We start from the raw sequence: 24,374 nt of genomic DNA, 5'->3' as shown, positions 1-24,374 counted from the left end.
TCATGGTACAACAGGAGGAAAAGCAGCCTCTGCAACGTCACCTATGCGCCCTTGTTTATAAAACACGTGTACACGGGTAAATGTGTACGTAAGAGGGCGCTAAGATAGACGTGAGAACAGAAGGAGGCTTACCCCAGCCAGGGCTTTTGCCAGAGTGTGACATTTCTGATGGGAGCCTGTCTGCCTTGGTTCCGTGTGCTCACCAGGTTGCAGGCAAGTGGGACGATCGGCCCAGACCGAGGGACCAATGGGAGCTCTGGGATCTAGGTTGGAGCCGATGGGAACCCTAACAGTACCCACCTGAGTTTCACAAACATGTCTGCCTTCCCTGGTTGTGAGCCCGTGCAGAATAAAGCTCACTGCCTGGGTTGTGCTCGTTCGGGGTGTCTGGCAGTCCCGTGGGCGCCAGGCTGAAACTGACCTGCCACCCTTTCTGAGGAAAGGGCCTTGCCGGCCACCTCCAGAGGGCAGCCTTTCCGAGCCACAGTTTTCTGTTCACTGCCTGTGCCCCTTGGCAATCCACCTTCCCCCGCGGCCTCTCCAAATGTCAGGGACAAGACACCCGCAGTGCCTAGTAACAGCCCCTGGAAAAACCTGAAAGTGAGTGTGCTTTCCCCGCAGGGATTAAAGACTTCATGTGTGAGTTGTGCGGGAAGACTTTCAGCGAGAGGAACACGATGGAGACCCACAAGCTCATCCACACAGGTGAGCAGGTGCGGCCCGAGGGAGTGTCCGGCCACGCGCCACAGTCCCGGCACGCGTGGAGGGACGGCTGTGTTACCCTGTATGTGTTAGACTGTTTTGGGGTGTCTGGTGTCATCCTGCCCCAGTGGCAGCCCACTGCCCCCTTAACATCAGCCCAATACCACTTCCAGATATCTGGTCTGGAATTTTCAAATACTGGAGCAATGGCGTGGCTCCACACTCAGGGAGGGAGGAGACCAGTCATACTGGTCTCGGGCTGACCTGGGGGGCCATCCCGGCAGCATGTGCCGAGGAAGCAGCACCCTCCCCGCCTGTCCTGCAGGCTGTGGGACAGCCTCGCTCAAAGCCTGCGCTTGTCTTTTCCTCCTCGTGTGTGTGCGTGTCTGTGTGAAGTGGGCAAGCAGTGGACGTGCTCCGTGTGTGACAAGAAATACGTCACCGAGTACATGCTGCAGAAGCACGTACAGCTCACCCACGACAAGGTCGAGGCGCAGAGCTGCCAGCTGTGCGGGACCAAGGTGTCCACCAGGGCCTCCATGAGCAGGCACATGCGGCGCAAGCACCCGGAGGTGAGCGTCCTTCTCCCCGCCCCCACCCCACGCTGGCCTGGCCCCTTTGCCCTCCGCCCTGGGCATGCCCCTGCTACCCTGAGACTCCGCCACCCGGCTCGTGGATCTGTCTCCCTTTGCAGACCCAGAATTCCTGGAGGCAGGGCCTGGGTCTCACGTTCCCTCTGATTGCAGGGCCGGCACGTAGGAGGGAGGCACTGAACGAGTGAGCAGAAGAGCCTCACCTGGTGTTTGCTAAGGTTATAAATTAATTTTCCCTGGAATTACAGCAAGATGGAAGTGCAGCCCTGCCCTGTTTCCCCCATTCTTCCCCCTGGAGAGACGAATAAAATGTGCAGAACAGGGAGTGTCCAGGTGGTGTTGGGGACCGATTACAGGGTGGCATTGCGGACCCAGAGGGGGAAATTGTAGAGGCAAGAAGACCTGGCTTGCCTGGAAGCTTGTTCTAAAAGAAGGTCCAGGACATTAAATAATTCATTCTGCTTTAAAAAGAAGCAAGCTGGAAAATAAAACTAGCAGGAAATGCAGGTAAATAGCTCTCAGATCACCAAAAGGGAAAGACTCTCCACGCATAAGAGCAACGAAAGGCATTGTGAACAGAACACCAGTAATTTGACTACATAAACAACATCACACTGAGAACTGATGTAGCTAAAGGAACACGCAGAGGGCAAACCAGGAAGTGTGGGAGATGTCACTGTAGTCCCCAGGCGCCGCCTTCACTAGTAGAGGTGGTAGCGTTGGGTGAGAAGAGCCTGCGGAACACAGTGTGTACACGAGAGGCAGACTGTGAGAGGGAACGCACAGGAGAAACTCGCCCTCACTGAGTCCCAGAGACACGGGCGCTAACGTAGCAGGTGCCTCCCCCGCCCGCGACCCAGCAGGAGGGTTCTAGATTCGAAGTGACGGTGCGGCTGCCGTGGGTGTCCTCTGGGAGGCAGCGTGACGGGTCCCCAGTACGTGAGGAATGATTCTTTGGGCGCCTCTATGCCACGCACGAGGAGTGGGTTAAGTTAGCGTTGGCTTAGCGACATGCTGGACTCTCTAAAAACAGAATTCTCAATAAACCTGTGGAATGCTTATAGCAGCAACAGCAGGGTGCGCCGCGTGAGCGTGCACAGCGCACATCGTAGGCGTCCGTGTGTCTGCAACACTCACCTTCACCGTGTGAATGAGACGGGTGGGGAAGGAAAGGGAGAAAGCAGCACCGCACAGTGGGTTTGTCCCGTGGCGAGGGTACGGGTGTCACTTGACTCTGTGTGGAATAACCTCCTCTGATGGACGGAAGTCACTTCTGCCGTGGTGGCAAGAGCACAGCCTGCCGTACTGGGGCGGGGGGGGCATACATGCAGTGTCCTCCTCGGCGCCCAAGCCGGCAGGGCAGGGGGTCACCAGCTCTCCGGTCCTTCGACGGGCTGCATCCTCTGATATGTGGAGCTGGGGTTCCCCCCAGAACTCCCCCTGCCAGGGTTTAAACCCTGAAAAACAAAGTCCCGAGCAGGACCCTGAAGTGTCAGCAGACACGGTGGCCCGGGGCTGGGGGCTCAGAGCAGGCGCTGCAGACTCACCCAGCGGCATCCGAGGAGCCGAGTCGGAGCCCTTCTGTCACTTCGTGGGTCTCTGTCGTTCCGGGTGTTAGAAGCATGTGCCAGTCCGTGTTTGCTGACTGGGCGATGCTGGGTGGAGAGAGAGGCCTGGCACACGCAGAGGGGCTCAACAGCGTTTTTGTCCACCAAGTCCTTTTGCCGGGGATAATGATCACTTCCAAACAGATCGCTCTGCAAGGCCACCTTCTGTGGCTGCGTCTCTAACGGGGGCAGTGTGTCCCCATCACCCACTCCTCAGGCACGCCCACGCTGGCAGACCTGGCTCCTGGAAGGGGAGAGAAAGTGCCACGGGGGCTCTCCTGCCATCAGCTCAGTCCTCAGCCCCTTTGGTCTCAAGCCCGTAGCCTGCTCTCTCTGGGCTATCCTTCGGGTCGTTTCGCTGTCCTCTCTTTGTTGGTTCGGACAAATGCGTAGTAAGCGCCCACTAGTGGTGAGCGCTGCAGAGCCAGCCAACCAGGGTGAGCCCCGCCCTCCCGGAGGTGCCAGTCTCAGGTGGGAGCAGAGGGAAAGGAAGTAGGCAAGCAGCTAAGTAATTACAGGTGATGTGGAGGGGGTGACATCTGACAGAGAACGAGGCAGAGGGAGGGGCGGGCAGGGGCCCGGGGAGGGGGATGCTCTGCCAGGGTGTGAGGCCAGCTGGGTGCCAGTGTCGGTGGGCCTCGCGGCCCGTCCCGCAACAGCGCGCAGGCTTGGGACTCCGGCCGCTGGAGGCAGACTCACGGGTTCAGGTGCTGGGCGCCAATGACTTTCACGGGTTCGGGATCTTTCCTAGTTGATGCTGTGTGACGCCTTCACTGTGGGGTCGTTCCAGTGTGAATGAATGTTAACACTTTAAAAATTAAGGCACAAAAAAGTTTCCATTTATGGTCATGTTTCCTAATGAGAGTAAAGCTGACGAATGCCTTTGTGGTTGCGGCTCTGTGGTGTCAGCTTCTGGACCATGTGCCTAGGCCGCCGCTCAGGAGGAGGAGGAGGAGGATGATGGTGATGGTGATGATGATGATGATGATGGTGGTGGTAGATGTGTTGGTGGCCCTGGTTGCGGTGGTGGTGGCAGCAGTGACGGTGACAGTGGTAGCAAACCCGTCAGTGGCCTCCGGCTGCTCTTACTCAGTTCCGCAGCATCCTGGTCCCTCGTGGGCCCTCAGCGCCACCGTCAGCGTTTCCGTGCACCCGCAGCTTGCGCGCCCTTCGTTCGCGCTCCTGTTGGAGACGCCGCCAGCCCGCCACCCCAACGCTGTGCTTCCCCGGGTCTGTCTTAACCAGCCACACGCACAGCGTGGGGTCCACAATTTTCCATCTTTGTGTGCTTTAGTTGAGCAGAAACGTAGATGCTCGCAAAGCTGTTTGGATGAAGAGCCTTACAGGCAGATGCTCGGTTTTCCCTCATCTCCTGTACTTTCCATGTCCCATTTCCCCGTTTTTAGCAGCTCACCTTCACTGTGCTTTTTGGAGGGTTCATTCTCTCTCTGCTGGCATGTTCCACGGTCTCCCTTACGATTTGATTCACTTAACTAATCACAGTAGCAGGGACGGGAATCGGGGCAGGACCCGGTGACTGGCGTGAGGGACGTGTGGGCACACGGGAGGGGGTGAGCACAGTGCAGCGTCTGCACCCTCTGGGCCGGGCAGTGTGGCTCCCAGAGGGCAGGTGGGGGAGAAAGCACCCACCCATGGGGCAAATTAAAGAGCAAAGTGTTTAAAGTGTAAAGATCTCATTTTTGGTGATTCCTCGTAGGACACTGATTTGAAACAACAACAGTCACTGGAATTTTACTGACTGAAATCTCATTAATATGGGCAGAAAAAGGGAGGAAATACGGTGCACCCCACCCAGGCACTGGCGGGGGTGGGGGGGCATGGAGTGAGGCCCAGACGGGTTCAGGGGCACCCTCCACATGCAGGAGCATCACAGGCGCGTGCCATGAAGGCACGCGGTGCAAGGGGAGCCCGGGCCTGCGTGGGGTTCTGGAAGCGAGGCCCCAAGGTCAGCCCCATGTGGAGCCGGCTCAGAAACATGGGGATGCCCGTGAGGGACTACGGATATTCGTCCCGGCTCACTGCCCCACACTCTCCCGCAGGTCCTGGCCGTGAGGATCGACGACCTGGACCACCTCCCAGAGACCACCACCATCGATGCCTCCTCCATCGGCATCGTGCAGGTGAGCACAGAGTGGCCCTGCCAGCGCGGCGTCCCCAGGGACTTCCATCTATGCAGGTGCCGGCAGGGTGGGGCCTCCAGGACGCGGGCAGATGTCAGGAGCGTGTTGGGAAGGCCCTTGGTCCATGCTGCTTGTCTCCCCTTTGTCTCACACTCTGTCTTTTTGGCCCATCTTCTCCCCAAGAGCCTTTTAGCTTCTGTAAGCTTCTAGAACTGTAAGGAATCAGCTCCTGTGACACGGAGGCTGGTAAGTTTGAAACTTGCAGGGCAGAGGACAGACTGGAGACCCCGGGAAGAGTTGATGTCGCAGCTCAAGTCTGAAGGCCGACAGAGACAAGTCCCTCTTCCTCCAGGGACCACAGTCTGTTCTCGTAAGGCCTTCACCTGATTGGATGAGGCCCACCCAGAATGCAGAGGCATCTGCTTTACGCGGTGTTCGCCAATTTAAGTGTTAATCTCACCCACAGAACACCTTCACGGCAGCGTCCAGACTGCAGCCTCACCGGGCAAGCGGCACCCTAGCCCAGCCACGCTGCCACTGAGAGTTAGCCATCGCCGATGGCTTCCAGGAAAACTTGGCATGATTAGATTGATAAGAAAGCTCACTTTAAATGGTTTAGATGAGCTTACTTTTTTAAAGGAACTTTTAGTCAACATCCTTACAAAAATTTCCTTTTACTATAAAGAGAATGTGTCTCAGTCGGAGCTATTTTGAGATCGCATGATACCTCTTTCTCTTCCAATGGTGTTTGGAGCGTGGTGCTCGGGCTCCGGCTTGTGCTGCGTGGGCATGACAAGGCCAGTGGCGCCCCAGAGGCCACAGCAGCCCTGATGCGGGCAGTCCGCGATGACCGTGCCCTGGTGGGCTTCCTCCGGGTCTTTCTGCCACTGTGTCAGATCGAGTCCCGTGGTATGGCACCAGAGGTCCAGGAAGGGGCTGGGTGACCAGGGTGGAGTGCCATGCTGACCACCACTGCCTAGTGGCTGCTGTGACTCCGAGTGAGCCCGGTGTGGGTCACAAGACTGGCCACGGTGCACCAGCTCCCAGAGAGAGGAGTGTGTGGGCACCATCTGGAGCCGCCGTCATGGCTGGGCCTATTTGCTGTCCCCAAAGGAGATGACCGTCTGGTTCTTGTGGTCAAACCCATTTTGATCCAAGATTGATTTGGGGGTGAGAGCCTGATGTGGAAACATTCTCAGGGGGCTGAGCTTGTGTGGGTTGAAATGGTGGCTTAAACTTTTTTTTTTAATTTTTGTTAATATTTCAGCACAAAATATAGCTTTTAAAAATATGGTTTGTAGGTAATTTGCTCCATTTAACAAAAACTCCTGAAACTTCCATCAGTCTTTAGAAATGCAAGCTAGTGGATAAGCTGTGGTCACTCTGTTTCCTGTGGCAGCTCCATGACCCAAGAGCCTTGTCGCTGACCCTGGAGCATGTCCAGGGCCTGTTCTGGGACCACAACTGTCACCACGGGGTCATGACCCCACTGATCTGAATGCTGCTGACACTTCTTTTCCTGCAGCCTGAACTGGGTCTGGAGCAGGAGGGCTTGGCAGAAGGGAAGCCAGTGAAGGCCGCCAGGAGGAGTCACAAGAGGAAGCAGAAACCAGAGGAGGAGGCGGGGGCGCCGGTGCCTGAGGACACGGCCTTCAGCGAGTACTCAGAGAAGGAGCCTGCGTTCACGGGCGGCGTGGGCGACGAGACCGACTCTGCGGTGCAGAGCATCCAGCAGGTTGCTGCTTCCCATGCTGGAGTCAGGGCCCAGTCGCTGGGGGGCGGGAGGGGCCAGGGCCCCAGGTGCGGGAGCCCCGCATGTGCCGCTCCCTTCCCCGTCTGACAGGCCTGCAGGTGCCACCAGCACACGTTCCGTTTTCCACCTAAGCAATCCCAGTGGGGACCTAGAAATCGCACCTGTCACGGGGGCTAGCAGCATGACCTTCCAGGTGTTAAGGAGAGCCAGCCACCCTGGCTGGGAACCAGGAGATTGCCAACAGCCTAAGTGTGTCCCTTCATGGTGGGCGTGGTCCCCATGCATCTGCTGACCAGTCAGGGAAAGCGGACCTCCAAACCAAAGGGGCTGTCCAGGGAGGGTCAGAGGAAGGGGCCGATGTGCAGCCCGCCGGTCTGCTTTCCTTAATGGAATCTTCTCTTGGCTCAACCTCCATCGCTTTGGTTCAGGGCTCCCAAATCTTTCATCAGCGTGCATCTGATGCTGCCCAGACGTCTGTGTTGACTTGCCCTTTCATCCTCTGCATGTGAAAAACTGCTTTCTTTGTGGTTTACTAGCTGTTGGCGCTACGGAGTTGTTCATCGCCCGTTTAGCTTTCTAGTTGGGCTTGTCACTGACCAGCGACACTTCAGAGGAGTGAATGTGCCATGAAGACGGTGCTCTCTGTCTCTCTCATCATTGCTTTCCTCTGTTACTTTGTAGCCAGTGAGATCTTTTGTTTCTCAGTTCTACCCAGTGGCCTCTGTGATCATGTCTGTATCTTGTTACTCTGTTTTCACTGGAGTTTTGGTCTCAGGACGAAATTAACCTGATTTAATCATTCACCCAAAGGTGCTTTGCTGCTCCCCTGTGGCCGTGTGATTGCTCCAGCATGGTAGCACCGCCTGCATCTGTCACTCTCCTTTTCACCGCGACTGTTAACTGTTTTACATTGTCTGTGACTCTTCCAGGTGGTGGTGACTCTTGGTGACCCAAACGTGACCACTCCATCCAGCTCAGTTGGCTTGACCAACATCACCATGACGCCCATCACCACGGCAGCCGGGACCCAGTTCACCAACCTACAGCCGGTGGCCGTTGGACACCTAACCACCCCAGAACGTCAGCTGCAGCTGGACAACTCGATCCTGACCGTGACCTTTGATACAGTCAGTGGCTCCGCCATGTTGCACAACCGCCAGAACGACATCCAGTTGCACCCCCAGCCGGAAAGTTCGAACCCACAGTCCGTGGCCCACTTCATCAATCTGACCACCCTGGTCAACTCCATCACACCCCTGGGGAACCAGCTCAGTGACCAGCACCCGCTCACGTGGCGGGCGGTGCCGCAGACTGATGTGCTGCCAGCCCCGCAGCCACAGGCCGCCCCAGCGCAGGCGGCGCAGCCCCAGGTGCAGGCCGAGCAGCAGCAGCAGATGTACAGCTACTGAGGCACCTGGCAGAGGACTCACAGAGGGAGCCGCAGACAGGTTCCCTCGTTCCTGGTTGAGATGCGTTTGCTGGATACCAAACAAAGAGGAAAAAAATCATACGGTGGTAACGTAAGTGAGGTGGACTTAGTTTTTGCAGAATTATCTCCAAATCCCCCAGTAACCATGAAGGTCTGCCAGCCTGACTCAGGAAATGAGCCCTGGCAGGCCGGCCGTAGGTGCCAGCAGGTTGCCCGTCGGCCGGGGCCTCGCCCCCCCTGCATGGGTCTGGTGGACATGGGCCCGGGGAAGCGAAACTTGGAGAGAAGCAGGATCGTCGGAGGCCAGTGCTGTGTTATCAGGAGCTCAGTCACCGTGTCAGAATGCAGGCAGTCCTCACATGTGGCACACCAGCTGCGGAGACGGGCGGCTCTCTCCTCTGGGTGGCTTTTGCAAGCGAGCTGGTAGAAGTTCAAGAAACATTGCGTCCCTCCTGTGGAGCCCGAGTTGCGTGGGGCTTGTTTCACAACGTTGGGCGGAAACCACGTGCAAGCAGATGGCTGTGAGAGCCCACGGCCCTCCTCTGGCCTTCGGTCAGGTTCATCACGGGCAAGGGGCACGTGAGCTTGCCGACTCGGGCGCAAAGGTCTCTTAGGAATTTAATTCGTGAATTGACTTTCCGGACCGTTTTTTCACTTTTTAAAAGACCTTATTTCAAGCACATGTTGATGTATTCAAGACTCTGTAGTGGCCATGTTGTTTCTATGTTTTAACGTGCTGAAGTCGTTTGCACTGTCGGACTGTTGGTCCGTGTCCAGTTCCACACCACGCCCCAGTGCGAAGGGCACACCGTCGTGTGCAGCGAGGAAGCCCCGTGCTGTCCCTGCTTGGTGGCACCTTTGGTGTGGACGCCCTCACGTGTTCCTCATGACCGAGGCCCCGCCAAAGTCCCCTGAACTGAAGAGCTGGGGAGAAATTCACGTTTCTTTCTGTTTCAACTCTAATCCCAAAGGTCGGTGTGGTTGCAGGCCAGTTTTCGGTGACAGCGTCGAATAAGCTTGGAAAGCCTCGCTTTCCCGAACTGCGGTGGTGCCGCTGCGTCCCGCCGGGCAGGCACGCCAGCAGAGGCTAGTTCAGCAGGAGAAGCGTCGATACCCCTACTGAGCGTGCCGAGGGACAGCCAGCCCGCTCCCCCGGGGACACCGCTGCCCTGTGTGTGTGCCTGCCTCGGGGCAGCAGGGGCGGCCAGGGACACAGAAAGAAGTGTGATTGTTTTTACTCACCTGATTTTTTTTAACGCTGCCCAGAATGAAATGATAAATTTGCCTTATTTTGTCCTTGATCGCTGTTTGTCCCAGACCCTGTACGACTTGGGAGGCCGTTGTGAAGAAACACTGAGTACAGTCAGTAGTGGGTGAATGAGGCGGAGTTACCTTCTGTTGCCAGCAAGGCGAAGGACGATTTGTTATGCAGAAGGATTTTCTCAGCACTTCACTTTGTTCCAACGGGGAAGATTTTGAGGGCAGGGCTAGGATTTGTTTTGTGCAATACACGCCTTCCCGAACCGAGGAGAGTCCTCCCCCAGGCGGCCCGGGAAGGGGGCGTCTGAGTTCCCGTCGCTCACACGGCTCGTTCACACACTCACGGCTCTCACCTCGGATGAACTAATTGTGGGAGATTGTTTGACTTTTTAATTTATGATAATTATTTTTATGTTATTTATGTATATAATTAACTGCTTTTTACATAATGGTTTCATCAAAGGGATTTTGGTGGGGGGTGATACATTTTCTAAAATATTGTCTCCATTCTCCAACTGTAAGGGGTCCAGGTGTCCACAGAATCATCCAGAATGCCAGGGTTCTTGAGATTTTTTTTTTTTAAATCACTGACAATTTTTTTTTTGCATTTGCAGATAGAAAGGGCGGATGACCAACTAAAAAATTCCAAACATGATTAAACATCTGCTATCATTTATCTTTTATTCTTCTTCCCTATGAAATAAAGGCCTTTTAAATCACAGTTTTATTTTTTTAAAGAAGTTGTTTTTGTGCCAAGAGTAAGAATGCATCAAATGTTTTTAAAGAACCTAATTCAGGTTATGTGGCCTGGTGAACGACCACTGTTTATTTAAATAACGGACGCACAGGTATCCTTCTGGTTACAGTAAGTGAGAGCTCCAAATAAAAATGAAATTTACTCCTGAGTTTCCCATGGGCGTGTTTGGCCTTCATGGGGTGACTGTGTCGGGCAAATGGGCTCAGCTTGTCATCTTCAGGCAGCCGCTCTGAATGTGCCTTCGAGAAACCAGGGCAAGAAAACCAAGTTCTGCTCAGCCAGGTGTCATTCATTGAGTCTAGCTTCTGCGCCTTTGTCACTGTTTACTGATGGACATGCTCGGGTTTTTAACCGAGCCCAGGTGCACAGCTGTGTCCGTAAGAGGAAATTAGATCAAGCCTCTGTGGCCCCCTGGCTCTGTGAGGCCAGCTTGGTTATTCTGAACTAGTAAATCATGAGAATTTGTTTTGGGCCTGTGAATTTGTAACGTAGTGTAGTTCTAGGCCACAGGCGACATGGAGCTTGCCGAGCTGCCCCCCAGTTCAGACACCTGAATTCATCCGAGCTCCATGGCCAGGAGGGGACTGTCCTGTGGGATGTGTTCTCTGGGCCAGGGGACACCTCCCTGTGTCCCACGGGACACAGCTTTGGAGAGTCCGGGTGTGGGAGGCCGATTCTCACGGACTTGGCCCGTTTTCTTTTCCAGCTCTCGTGTCCAGAGGCCTAAAGCTCGCGGCTTCCCAGCTCGGGGCAGTTGTTAGTGGCTTTTGAAAGGCGATGAGATTGGAGAAGTCGGGTATATTCGGTGTCTCATCAGTTTGTTTAATGACAAATAAGAGGTGCTGTGACCTGTGTTTTTCAATCACCGGCCCTCTCTCAAACTGCCTTTTCCAAGTAATTGATTCATTTTATGGACTTCGAGAACAGTTATATTTCCTGTCACCAACAATGACATCCTTATTTCTGTGCAGTGTGGAACCCGTACAGCGCTTGGATTACTTGAAATGTCCAGTGAGGTCTCTGAAGCTTTCCCGGCGGTTTGATTCCCAGCCAGGGCACATGCCTAGGTTGCAGGTTTGGTCCCAGGGCAGGGTGTGAATGAGAGGCGATCGATCAGTGTTTCTCTCCCTCCGTTCCCTCGCTCTGAAGTCGAGAAGCCTGTCCTCGGGTGAGGATGAAAAAGAGAGAGTGAGGACAGTTGGAAAAAAATAGGAGTAGCTAGAGGGGAAAACTTAACTCAGGCATTTCTTTGGGCTGGTGGTCTGGAACGATCCCTTATTGATCAGATATTGTTATATACTCTGATTTGTTAGGGATGGCCAGTTTAAAGTAACGAGACACCTGAAACGCCATCCAACCTAATAAGGATTTGAGCTCAAAATGTTGCCATAGACACTTGAGTCATATTGTCCACAGCGCAGGTAGCAGTTGATTTGGCCACAGTCCACACACTCGGAGCACCTCCTCCCTCGCGCCAGGCCTGCGTGCGTGCTTCCCGCACGCGGCCAACCATCTGGAGTATCCACGGGCAGTGGCGGCAGTGGGTGCTGTTCGTGCACTCGGTTCATCCACACCCTGTGCTTCTGAAGTCGGATGTCGGCGGAGCGATTTGCCAGCAGCAATGCGCCACACCCACCCGTACACAATCCTTTCACACGCATCAAAAACAAATTCTGAAGGCGGGGGGCAGTGGCTGGGCCAGCGGCTGCTTCCTCTCCTCAGTTTTTGTGTCTGGCTTGAGCACGTCAATAGCCAAGGGGTCCTTGTTTTGCAATGACAGGGATGCATGAGCATACTCATGTGGTGACGCAGTCAGCACAGTTATCCCGATATGGCCACGGTTGCCCAGACAAAGAGCCGGCTGGGCCCAGCACCCCTACCCACCCCTGCTCCCCATGGGGCTGAGGCTTTGCGTCCGTATGCCCCAGTCCCAGGCGCAGGCGGCTGGCGTTCCCAGAGGACACCTGAAGCGTAGTGTTCCGCACCCACCTGGCTTGGAGCCACTTGGCCTGCTCTTTCCCTGTGGACAGACAGGTCTGCTTCCCACTGTTGCTCCGGAAAGCAGGAGATGCACGGGAAGGTGTCCTTTCCACAGGATGCAGACCCACCTGTGTCTTCACAGACAGCCCAGCCCAGCACACTGCCCTGGAAGAGGGAGGACAGAGGGCCCGCACTCCGCGCCCGCTGCATGAGGTCTGTCCCACGCGGGGCCGCCCAGCTCCTCCTGAACACTGCTGAGTCGCCACCTTGTGTGACAATCTGGAGCATGGCCCGGGCTCCAGGGCGTCTCTCCTGTTCTGAGTTTTGCCCATGAAGGTGGGACCTTTGGAAAGTGAGTAGGTGGCCCTCATGAATAGGGACAGCGCTCTTATGAAGGGGACCCCAGAAAGCTCCCTGCCCCTCCCCCCGCGGAGGACAGCAAGAAAGTGGGCCCTCACCAGACATGACATCTGCCAACACTTTGATCTTGGACTTCTAGCCTACAGGAGTGTGAAGAAAGACATTTTGGATTTTTTTTTAATAAGCCACAGAATACCAATGGCAGCGCAGCCGAGGGACTGAGTGTGTGTGCGGGCGAGTGTGTGTTAAATGCTGTACAAATCCATTGCCGGCCTTGGCTTGTGCGTCTGCCCCCCAGTCAGTATACTAAGTGTGTCACTTTCGAAGATTGGCTTCTCTGCACTGCGCAGAACACCCTTGAGGTCTGCCCCAGCTGTTTGCTCCCTCTGAGTGCGGAGTCTGTTGTGCGGAGGTACCACGGTTGGTTAAGCCCCTCACCCGCTGAAGGACTTTTTGAGTTGTTTCCAGTTCGGAAAGCTGCTCTGAACACCGGTGTGTTCGCGTTTCTGCGGACATACGTTTCCATTTCTGTAGGATAAGTCCCCGGGAGAGTGGAGCCTGACCTGTAAGATCGGTACGTGGATGCATGTGGGGAATAATTGTGGACCAGCCTGACAGCTGACGTCGGGGCATCTCAGTGCGGTTTGTGTTTTCCGTGTAACTAGCACCATACGGTGCTGAGGTGTAAGAAGTATTCGTGCTGTATTCTAAGAGGAAGACTTAAAGTCTGAGATCATGGCTTTGGGAAATCAGAAAGAGAGTTTGTCCATCTCAGGCGCACGGTGGAAAGGAAGGGCGCCCACTGCCTTGTACTTCAATCTATGTTACAATGTTTTTCCTGAGAGTTGGGAGAAACATGTTTCCTTGACTCCCAAAGCTTTGAAGCACTAAAAAGAAAAAAGCTCCCCATGTGTTACAACCAGTTGGAATTAGCACTGGAAATTCTCACTAGTGTGATGACCCAAGCAGCCCAGTCTTTCCTACGCTGCTGTCCGGGATCTTCCTGTACCAGGCTCTTAGAGTCTTGGTGGATGAAATAAAAGAACAATGCAAATTTCCAAACAATGCCACAGCGACAAGCTACCCATGCCTTGTGTTCTTAGCACCCCGGTGACCCTCGCAAAGATCTTTTTTACTGCACTTGGTCATCTTCTTGGCGATCTAGACATCAGTGGTTCTAGTTCTTTAGACTCTGGGAGCTGAGATGTGTGTGACTGGATTTGCAGCTCCTATGTGTGTCTTGTGAGCAGCAGTAACAGTCTGTAATGGAAACAAGTTGTCCTTAAATGCCCAGCTCGTCTCGGGGTAGAAGACTAATAGCTCCAGCAGGGCCTCTGCAGACTTCAGCTCAGCCAGTCCCCCAGCGAGCCCCAGGGTGGCCGTCATCTCCTGGTGCAATGATGTGGGCTTTCTCAACCAGCAGGGAGCCTCGCTGCCGGGGCGGGGAGGTCGTTACACACCACCATCTTTATGAATCCGAGATGTCCTGTTTGTGGAGCTGGGTTTCTTGTATGGAGAACAGCATCAGTATGTTTAGAGAAACTGACTTTTGAGGAGCTGCCAGCCCCCTACTTGGGCCAGATAATTCCTTTCATGAAAAGAACAACGTCAAGATTGCCCTGTCCGGTGTGGCTCAGTGGATTGAGCACCAGCCGGCGAACCAAAGGGTGGTAAGTTCAATTCCCAGTCAGGACACATGCCTGGGTTGCGGGCTGGGTCCCCAGTAGGGGGCACTCGAGAGGCAACCACACATTGATGTTTCTCTCCCTCTCTTTCTCCCACCCTTCCCCTCTCTAAAAATAAATAAATAAAATCTTTAAAAAAAGAACAATGTCAAGGTAGACAGCCATGCGAAGGGATGTTCTTAGTCTCCTGCTGGAGAGCAGCCCACCAGGATTCGTTAGAACGTTCCCCAAATAGCGGGCATCTAACTGTGGCACCAAAGAGCATGGAGGCTGCTCTTTTAAGCAGAGACCTATTTTTTTTCCCTTTTTAACTTAAAAGGCAACAACAACAAAATTAAATGTCTTTACTGGCTCCTAACTGACGGTCCTGTGTGGCTCCCATCAGCCAGCCTTCCCACTCTGGCTGTAATTAATGCCCCCCCCAACCTGCCTTCAAGTGGCGTCAAAGTCTAAATAATGTAACTGATCGCTCACCAGCCACAGTCAGACTTCTGACTCTGCAGGGCTCTCTGGCACCTCTAGTTGGCAGGGCAGGCTGCTGTGAGAACATCCACTGTTGGGGGGTGGGGGCGGGGAGACAGCTCATTCCAGGCTCCAGTGACTCAGCTGAGCCAGGCGTCTTTTTCTTCAGCTTAGACCAACTCAAATTTTATAGGCTCAGCTGCGATTTCATGCCATTACTCCAAACCAAGAACCGAACATGGGTTAACTTCCCCAGACATGGTTTATTTTGTTGTTAACGCAGCAGGGGGGAGGCCCCTCACAACGCTCCACAGTCGTCCCAGTGTCCCCGTCCAGCAGCACCCGTGGGTAGGGCCATTGAGGGCGTTTCCTTCCGTTCTACTCGCGGTAAGAAACAACAGCAAAAGATGAAGGAGAGCTGATTATAGTCTATGTCTCCTGACCTCTCACGTTGTAAGCCCAGAGCTCACTGCTCGGCCAGCCCCGCTCTTAAAGCATTCTTTGTAGATGTTCCCCCCCTCTGACCCTCAGCCTCAGGGGCCCCACGTGTGGGCTGTGGCCCCGAGGAGTTACTGTGCATATTCTAGTCAAGGGTCTGTGTGTGTGTGTGTGCGCGCGTGTGTGACTGAAGTCTAGGCACCTAGAAACTCCAAACCATTTTATCTCCATGAAACCTGGCTTTGGGGTGTGGAGATTTTCTAGAACCTATTGACTGTTGTGCTGTCTTGGTGAGGAAGTTCACAAAACATCATGGAGATGCTAACCTTTTAAAAACCCTCGCTTTTCTGGGGTGGAGAAAATAGTGATGTCACTTTCCTGTGACCTGACAGACGAACACTTACCGTGTCTCATCATTGTGATGGCTTCTGTCTACCTACAGGAATAAAGGGTGGCTTGTGGGACAATGCACCACGGCCCCGAAAGATCCTGTACAAGGGGCTCCGTTTTTTGTGGCTCAAAAACAGAGCCCTTACAGGCTTCCTATAACCAGTGAAGGGAAGGGAACTCCGCCTGCTGCTCCCCGTGGGTTCTGTTGTTTGATGCACATAAATGCTGCACTTGATCTTATGCGGTCAACTTGGTCTCTTGTTCTGGTACAAAGACAGTGCATTTCTGTGTTTCATTTTCTATCTAAACGTAGGAAATACTTTGAACTTGATTTCTTTGATGATCAGGTTTTCAGGGGAATTAAACATTTTAACTTGTCCAGCATCCAAGAAGAGCAGGTACCCACGGTGACAACTTCAGTCACTACAGTCCCATCATAACTAGAGGGGAAGCGGCACTATGTCCCACGTATGCCTTCCATTTCTCTGCCTTTGAAGTTGATGTAAATAGGTGCTCCGCTAGACAAAAGCTGTGCACACTGCCTCAGTTAATCATCTCCCACACTTGCCCTGCCTTGCAAAAAGGAACGCAGCCTTTATCCCACGGCCCAGCTGCAGGAGCTCTTTTATAGACTACCTGGACGCGCCCCATAGGGTCGGCCGAGGAGAACCGAAGGTACCTGCCCAGGACACACCCCTGAACAACGTTCGGGCTTGCCCGTCTTGTCCAGGAATGTTTTCCGAAAATAAAAGTTTTTGATCTTGTGAAACAATAGCTTCCGGAAGACAGCAAGTCAATTGCTGGGTTTTTTTTTTTCTTGTAACACATGCGATAAATGTTTTCTGTGGTCAGATTCAGTTAGGACACAAAGTGTGAAGTTGTGAAGGGTTTTGGATTGTACTCATATGCTATAGTTGGTTCTTCCTTTTGAATCTGAAATGAAGGTGATGATTCCGTGTACGTCCACAGGACGTAGGACTGCTCTGGATCGGTGGGCAGGTAATCACTCAGTCTTTGCCGTTTAGTCTCCATAACTTCCGCTGGATGAACTGGACTGACAGGACTGTGACATTGTCACGTGTCATCAGACAATGAAGTCTTACTCTAGGGACTTTAGTGCTGACGGCAGGTGGCTCGGAACCCAGGCAGACAGGCGCCGGTGTCTGCTGCATTCACGGCCTCACTTTCCTCCCAGCTGCCCTGTGAAAGCAGTGTGCAATTTGGTAGAAACACTTTTTTCAACTGATTATATTTCGATTTGAAGTTCTTTTAGGAAAGGTTTAGAATGTGCATTATTTATGCGTAAGACAGGGAAAATAGAAGTTCAGAAATTGGAGCTTTTAGAATAAAGGTTTGGAGGTGTTTGGTTTTTTTAAGAGAATGGTATATTTTTTTCTAGGGTTATTGTTTTTAATTCATTTAGAGTAACATGTTTTTAGTAGTTCAATGCACTTACTTTTGGATACCCATACAATGAATAGCTTCAACCTAAGTTAAAAATCTCTTCACATCTTTATGCTGCTGAAGATCTTTTTCTGATATTAGGATAAGGAAAGGCATTTTGCCAAGAATCTAAGATGACTTTATAGGCATTTGTCTTTCATATCTTATCATAACTTTGGGTGACTTATGGTTGACAAACTTCTTTTGTGCTGGCAAATTTGAGACAGTCTCAGAGGATGTCAGGAATCAGGGTGGCATTGGGCTTTTGGGGTACAATAGCCAGAAAAGACTTTAGGCACGATTTTTCAGAAGCATTAACTCTTTGGAACCTTCCAAATTTTGTCCTGATGTGGGGGGCTTGAGGCTCTTTCTCATAAACTACAAGCTGCTTGGTCTTTTCTATTGCATTAGAAAGGGCGAGAATACCCTTGAGTTCCGTATTTCTAAATGGGGACAATGCGTGTGCAGCACATTTTAAGATCAGGCAGTACGTGGCTGGGGCCTCTAAACCTGCCCAGTTCTGCATTCAGAACTGGGGGGCTCTGTCCCTGGGAAGGCTTCTGCATAGAAAACATCAGCTGAAATAAGGAAATATTTTTTCTATGTAGCCCAAACACACACACACACCATCACACAACACACTCTCACCCATACCTCAAGTTCAAAATTTTTAGTTAGCATTTTAGAATAGATTTTTATCTTTAATATTCATTTAATTTGTCTTTGCAAATGAATGTTTAACATTAGTACATAGGGGATAGCTTGACATGTCTTCTGAAATATTTATATTTGCTGATTATTGTGATTTTATATTAAAAATTTTTAATTGCAATTTAATTTTATTTTAATTCCTCCCATCTGTGCTTAATGTGGGCTTCCTTGTTATTTGCTTTTATCTCTTGTAGATTTCTAAGGAAAATATGAATTATATTCTTTAAGAATCTCTCATTAGACCATGCTGTACTCATGAATTTATGTTTAATTTTGGAGTGTGTCTTACCAGTATTGCAGCAAACACTTTGCCAGTAAGAGAGAGGGAGGGAGTGAGAGAGAGCATAGAGAGAGAAACATCGATTTGTTGTTCCACTTATTTATGCACTCATTGGTTGCTTCTTGCATGCGCCCTGATGCCATCAAATACTCAACGCTGCCCCGCTGGTGTGGCTCAGTGGATTGAGTCCAGCCTTCGAACTAGGAGGTTGCCGGTTCGATTCCCAGTCAGGGCACACACCTGGGTTGGGGGACAGCTCCCCGGTTGGGGGCACATGAGAGGCAATCGAATCTCTCACACATGGATGTTTCTCTCCCTCCCTTTCTCCCTTCCTTCCCCTCTCTCTAAAAAAGTAAATAAATAAAATAAAAAAACATACAAGTACTCAACCTTGGCATATCAGAATGATGCTGTACTCAGCTGAGCTACCTGGCCCAGGGCCACTTTATGAAGATTTAAGACTCAAGTAGAAAAGATATGTCACTTTAGAGTAGTCTAGGACAGGGCCAAATAAGTCAAATTTTATAATTTGGTTAAGTAGAGGCCAGGTAGCCAAGGAAGGAAAAACTGAGGTGAGTCCCTAGAGACGGTGAAGAATTCATCCTTCTTTTCTGTAAGTTGACTCCTGGCATTTTGAATTTCCTTGTAATGAGGTTCTTTTGGTGGTTTTCATTTGTTGGCACACGGGCCATGATTTGATGCTGAATAGTTTATCATAGAAAAATTAAGGTTTTCACTATCTTTCTCTCTCTCCCTATCTCTGACCACTTGCAATTTCTTGTGCCCACCCCAGTGTGGGGGACACTCCTTTCTCCCTGTACGCTTGAGTCACCAGGGAGAGCCCCTGCCAGCTGGTATTACCCACGCTGGGGGGCCTTCCCTTGTTGATGCCAGGAAGGGAGCGGGAAGCTGGCACGAAGGGGCCACGGCGCTCAGCCCTGCCTACGCTGTAGAGACCACTCTGTGGATACGGGCCGGTGGGCTGAGGGTTAAATCGCTTTAAACTACAGCTTTCAAGCATGCCATGGCCCCTGCAAGTAGTTAGGGCTTGTTGGAGAGTATCCTGCCACGAACTGTGAAAAATGGAGACATTTACTGAAGAGGACACAAGATACCAGAAAGATTGTACATAGGACAATGATGCCTCAGTCCCCGTCAAAGTAGGCACCCTGGACCTCACAACGATCTCCCAGTCAACATCAGCTGCCCCGTTGTAGTTTCCTGAATCTCATCGATGGTCCGACATCTCTTCCTTTTCAAAGGTGATTTTAGTTTTGGGAAAAGCCAGAAGTCACAGGGCACCAAATCTGGGCTGTAGGGGGCTGAGTCACCTGGGTGATTTGATGTTTCACCAAAAAACTCTGCACGAGACGTGATGCATGAGTGAGTGTGTCGTTGTGATGAAGCTGCCAATCACCAGTTGCCCACAGCTGCAGACTCCTGAGTCACCTGAATAGTTTCTGCAGAGGAATGTTCAAGCTTAACACAAAATCTGATGCAGATCCGTTGCTCTACTCACTCAGTCATTTTGAATGTGACGGCCACACAGTGCACATGCTTATTCAACAGCATCTACTGCCCCCACTGACTAGTGCAGTGAAGTCATCATTGTTCATGCATGTGCATTCCAGTCCACTGTCCTGGGCTGCCAGGTTACATCGATGGTGTGCAAACCATTCTAGTTATATTAACAATGGCTGGACTTTTTTTAGACCTCGTATACATACATTAATTGTGTTAAAAGACAATTTTTTAATATATATATTTGATATATACTGATATATGTAAATAATCTATAACTGCCTTTTAACAAAACAAAAGGCCTCATTGTTAGAGCTGTTGCAGACTTACAGAAAAATCACGGGGAAAGAACAGAACTTCCAGAGACCACCCCCTCGTCTCCCGGGTCCCTGTCCCCCTGCCATAGTTCTCCCTATTATTAACATTATTAGTGTGGTACTTGGTTATAATTTATGAGCCAATATCAATAAATTATTATAAACTGGTAATTTTGAATTAATGTTTAAACTGAGCAAACTAACATTAACAGTTAAATGAATTAATCATTTAAAATATGCGAAGGACTTTTTTTAGTTTCTATTTCTCCACATCTTTAGACCAGTTTTTAAAGACTTCCACTTTCTGTGGAAAGGATTTTTCCTGTGGCACCCGCGGGCAGTTCCACAGCATGCAACACAGGTAGAGAGCGGGTGTGCGGAGGGTCACGCTCACCTTCACGGGGTACATACCCACCGGGGAGCACCCTGCAGAGGAGGCCACGTTACAGGCGCCTGCTCCCTAAGCCCCGATGCGCCCTGATGTCAAGTTCAAGGAGACTTGCTGCTGCTCAGGCCAGAGAGTTCCATACACACGCCTGGAGAGTCTTTCAGATCTATTACATAAAAGACTGCCTGTTTACTTCAAGACAGTGGAAGGCTTGTAGTTAAGCACCCAACACCTGGCTCACGTCTGTTGTATGGGGTAGTACCCACATTCCCTGATTTGCAGCCCATCTCTGTTGTCTTCCGATGCGTCTCTTACCTGTTATCACAGAAACCTCGACAGAAGGGCCCTGCACCTCAGAGAGGAGACACTCAAACAAACCCCAGTGCCCAGTGGGCGGGTGCAGAGTGGACAGTTCGTGTGGCTAACTGAAGGGAAACTAATAGAAACATTAAAACAACGTGTTGTCGTTACTTGGAATTTTAACTCTTCATTTTGCAAAACAAAACAAAAAGCCTCTACAAGCAACCACGATGACATTTGTAGTAGTATTACATCTTAAAGGCGCAATTCAGTATCAAATACTTTTTAAAGATTGTGTTTGTTTATTTTTAGAGAGAGGAGAGGGGAAGGAGAAAGGGAGGGAGAGAAACATCGATGTGAGAGAGATACATTGATCGGTTGCCTCTCACTCATGCCCAGAAGGGAGACCAAACCCGCAACCCAAACACGTGCCCTGTCCGGGAATTGAACCAGTGACCTTTTGCTTTGGGCGACAACGCCCAACCCACACAGCCACACCAGTCAGGGCAGTATCCAATATTTTAAAAGTCTCTCTCTCTCTCTCTCTCTCTCTCTCTCTCTCTCTCACACACACACACACACACACACCACTATATGTATATGCAGGCACACGTGCATGTGTACATGTGTGCACATACTTTGGTGTAGGTATATATGTGTACGTGTGTGTGTTTATTAATGTGTACGTGTGTGTGTACATAGATATGCACGGGTGCCTATATGTAGGTGTGTACTCACATGTATGTGTGTGTGTCTGTGTATGCGCATTTATGAACGTGTACATGTGTATGTGTACATAGATATGCACGGGTGCCTGTATGTAGGTGTCTGTTCACATGTATACATGTGTATGTATGTCTGTGCACGTGCATGTATTAATGTGTACGTGTGTGCACACATACACACGGGTGCCTGTATGTAGGCATGTGTTCACATGTATATATGTGTATGTATGTCTGTGCGTGTGCATTTATTAATGTGTACATGTGTGTGTGTACCTGTATGTAGATATATAGCAAGCGTTGGTGGAGATCAGAATGGTTTGGCTTCTGTGGAGAGCTTAAAGTATCGTTTAAGGAGCAGTATCGTTTAAAGTTAACATACCTCTCCCCCGACAGCTTAGCAATTCTGCTCATAGGTCTTTGCCCAAGAGAAATGAAATCATACCATGGGGGTGACTTAAGGTGGATGTGCCCACAGGGGTGGGAGACAAGGGTGTGAGGAGATGGGGTGCTATACTGCCTTCCCTCCGTTTGCTTACTAATTTTTACTTTCACTGACGTGATACTCACGCCACGGGTCCTAGATAGCCCGGTGCTTCAGACACCTGGGAAAGCCCTACGTTCTTTCTCTGGTGACTCCCACCGGCTCATCTCCCCTCTCTTGGGAGCTCCTGCTAGTTGGATGTTGAACTACCTTAGCTTTTCCTTCAGTTTCTTATTTCTTTACCTTTTATGGTAATCTGTGGGAGATTTCTTTGGCTTTTAAAATGTCTAGTTTTGACTAGCAAGTGTTCATTTCTGAGCTCTTTCTGCTTCTCCAGTCCTCTTCCTTCCAACTCCATCTTGTTCCTCTCAGGTTTCATGTCGGGTTTTGGTTTTAGGTACGTCTTCGCCCCTTTTCTGATTGTCTCCTGCCTCTCACATAGGAGGCTTTCCTCAGATCTCCACCAGTCTGGAAGTTTCTCTGGGTACAGGCAGGGCTGGCTGGTGGGCCCATGAGCTTCCCCGGTCACTTCCCCAGAGGTCCCCAAATGCCAGGATGCAGACGTGCCAGCCAGGCTCCTGTGTGGTGAGTGATGGGTGTGGGGAACATCTGGATGACCGCGTCCTGGGGGGTCTGGGGCAGCTGAGTGGGGAGGTTCTGGTTCACACAGACACGCCTGCACACACAGCATAAAAAAAAGTGCAGTAGCCTTAGGTGGAAAGGCGGTCTGAGGATAAAGTTTTATAAAAATGAATGCATTCCTTTCATTATTCCACAGTCATTCCTTTGATGTGTTCCTGCTTCCCCCTAGATGGGTCTTACATGTGAGCCCTAGCCTTTAATAATAAACATTGACCTTTCCCTCAACGAATTAAAAGTGAGCGTTTAAATAATGCATTGCTTGTTTAAGCTTTAAATTACAAATGAGATGAGGAGTCACAAAGCAGAGATGTGTTTGAAACTAATTTAAAGATTACACTAATTAGAGTCACTTTCATCTGAGTTTCCTCCAGCTTTAGAACTGTGTGTGCTGCGTAAGGAAGCACATGGGGTGGCACCTGACCACCTGACCTCCTGCTGGGACGGGGTGGGTGACCTCACAGCACGCCCCCCCAGACCCCGGATGGGGAGTCGGGACAGGGCTCTAACGAAAACCGTGAACACCCTGACTTCTGCAGAACTTATTTTATTAGTTCCGTCTGTCCCTTGGACCTACTGTTTCATGCCTTTAAAATGATCCGCAACCATGGAAAAGTGAATATATTTTGCTGAACTTTAAAATTAATAGTAAATAAATGAGAAATCCTGATAATCTCATTGTTGCTTATGGAGAGAAGTAACCAATCAGATGAGGAGGCGGTTGGCATTTTAAGAAACTCTTAAGTAAATTTTGAGTGACGTATTTCACCTTTTGTTCTTACCATTGCCTGAAGGTGAGCTCCATGAAACAATACATGTGACTTTGGTAGAAATGGGGATTTTGTGTTTACATAGGATTAATTGACAGGAGGTACCCAGGAAGAAGAGAGGACTGTACCCCCCAGATATGTACTCGGATTACAGGGGATGACTAGCCCAATTCACAGCTTGTCTGTATTACCCATTTTTATTAATTTTGTGGATTATTCTGCATTGATTATTTCCCTTTCAAGTTCAGCTAGTAAACACCCCTCACTCACATTCTCTCTCACACAGCTCTCCGTTCCCCGTGACAGAGAAAGGCAGGGTCTGAGTATCAGGTACACACACCGGTCTCCAGAAAATAACACCCACAGCGCGAGCACTGGGAAAGCTCTAAGACCTTTCTTTCTTTTTCATAGTTCTTTTTTTCCTCAGTGTATTTTCCACTAGGGGTGACTTGCAAATTTCCACGTTTTAAAGCCGCTTGGAATAGCTGTGCTCTGGTTGGCCAGTACACTGAATGGATACACTTTTGGTTCTTTTGTCTTATTTTATTTATGATATTTACGGATTGCTTTTTAAAAGTTAATTTGTTCGATAAGTATGTAAAATAACTTCATGGTTCCAAAGTCAAACCTATGAAACAAGGCAGGTCCTTCCCCTCTCCATCCCCATAGGTATCCTTCAAAATACTTCTGACTTAGTCTCCCAATGCTTACTTTTCAAATAGAAGCAGATTAGACAGACAGACAGACAGATAGATAGATACATACATAATAGATAACAGGTAGGTAGACAGATGGGCAGAGATAGCTGGCTGCCTTCCTAGTTCCCCCTAGTCTTGGATAAATGGTGGTGTATATTTGTGCTTCCCTCCTCCTTGCTCTGTTCACAGGGAACTCTGTGATCACTGAGACAGTGGCCTCCTCCTTTTTCATGGCTGCATAGTATTCCTTCGTGTGCCTGGGTGATGATCATTCACCCAATGCCCCACTGATGGGGATTTAGGTTTCTTCCAGTCCTTTGCTTTTTATAAATTGTATAATACTTTAACAAAATGGGGCTCATTATCTAAATGCCTGTAGCTTGCTATTTCATTGAATATAATTTGATATTATTATATTTGTCTACTTCAGTCATAAAACACACCAGATGGGACAAACAGCAGATTGGACATTGTGGAATCATGGTGCATCACGGAAGGCCCATGAGAGCAGCCCAGACTGAAAGAAGAAAGGCACACAGAGCTG

At 50.7% G+C, this 24,374-nt stretch overlaps 1 protein-coding gene across 3 annotated transcripts in view; it reads left to right on the top strand.

Moving 5' to 3' along the window:
- Window positions 1–10,504, top strand: part of PRDM15 (PR/SET domain 15) — a 62,222-nt gene extending 51,718 nt beyond the window's left edge. For 2 of the 3 annotated variants that reach the window (XM_024559833.3, XM_053917355.1), the window contains exons 21-25: window positions 622–705; window positions 1,099–1,274; window positions 4,963–5,043; window positions 6,569–6,778; window positions 7,726–10,504. In XM_024559833.3, coding sequence (XP_024415601.3) covers window positions 622–705; window positions 1,099–1,274; window positions 4,963–5,043; window positions 6,569–6,778; window positions 7,726–8,205 — 1,031 coding nt within the window. In that variant the 3' untranslated portion in view covers window positions 8,206–10,504. The remainder of the gene's footprint in view (window positions 1–621; window positions 706–1,098; window positions 1,275–4,962; window positions 5,044–6,568; window positions 6,779–7,725) is intronic. The other variant, XM_071220539.1, reaches the window with a different exon arrangement.
- The last annotated feature ends 13,870 nt before the right edge of the window (window positions 10,505–24,374 follow it).

Source organism: Desmodus rotundus, chromosome 2 (assembly GCF_022682495.2).
Source record: "Desmodus rotundus isolate HL8 chromosome 2, HLdesRot8A.1, whole genome shotgun sequence".
NCBI classification, from domain to species: Eukaryota; Metazoa; Chordata; class Mammalia; order Chiroptera; family Phyllostomidae; genus Desmodus; species Desmodus rotundus.
The sequence above is the reverse complement of the archived record's forward strand: the minus strand, read 5'-3'. Positions and strand labels throughout refer to the sequence as shown.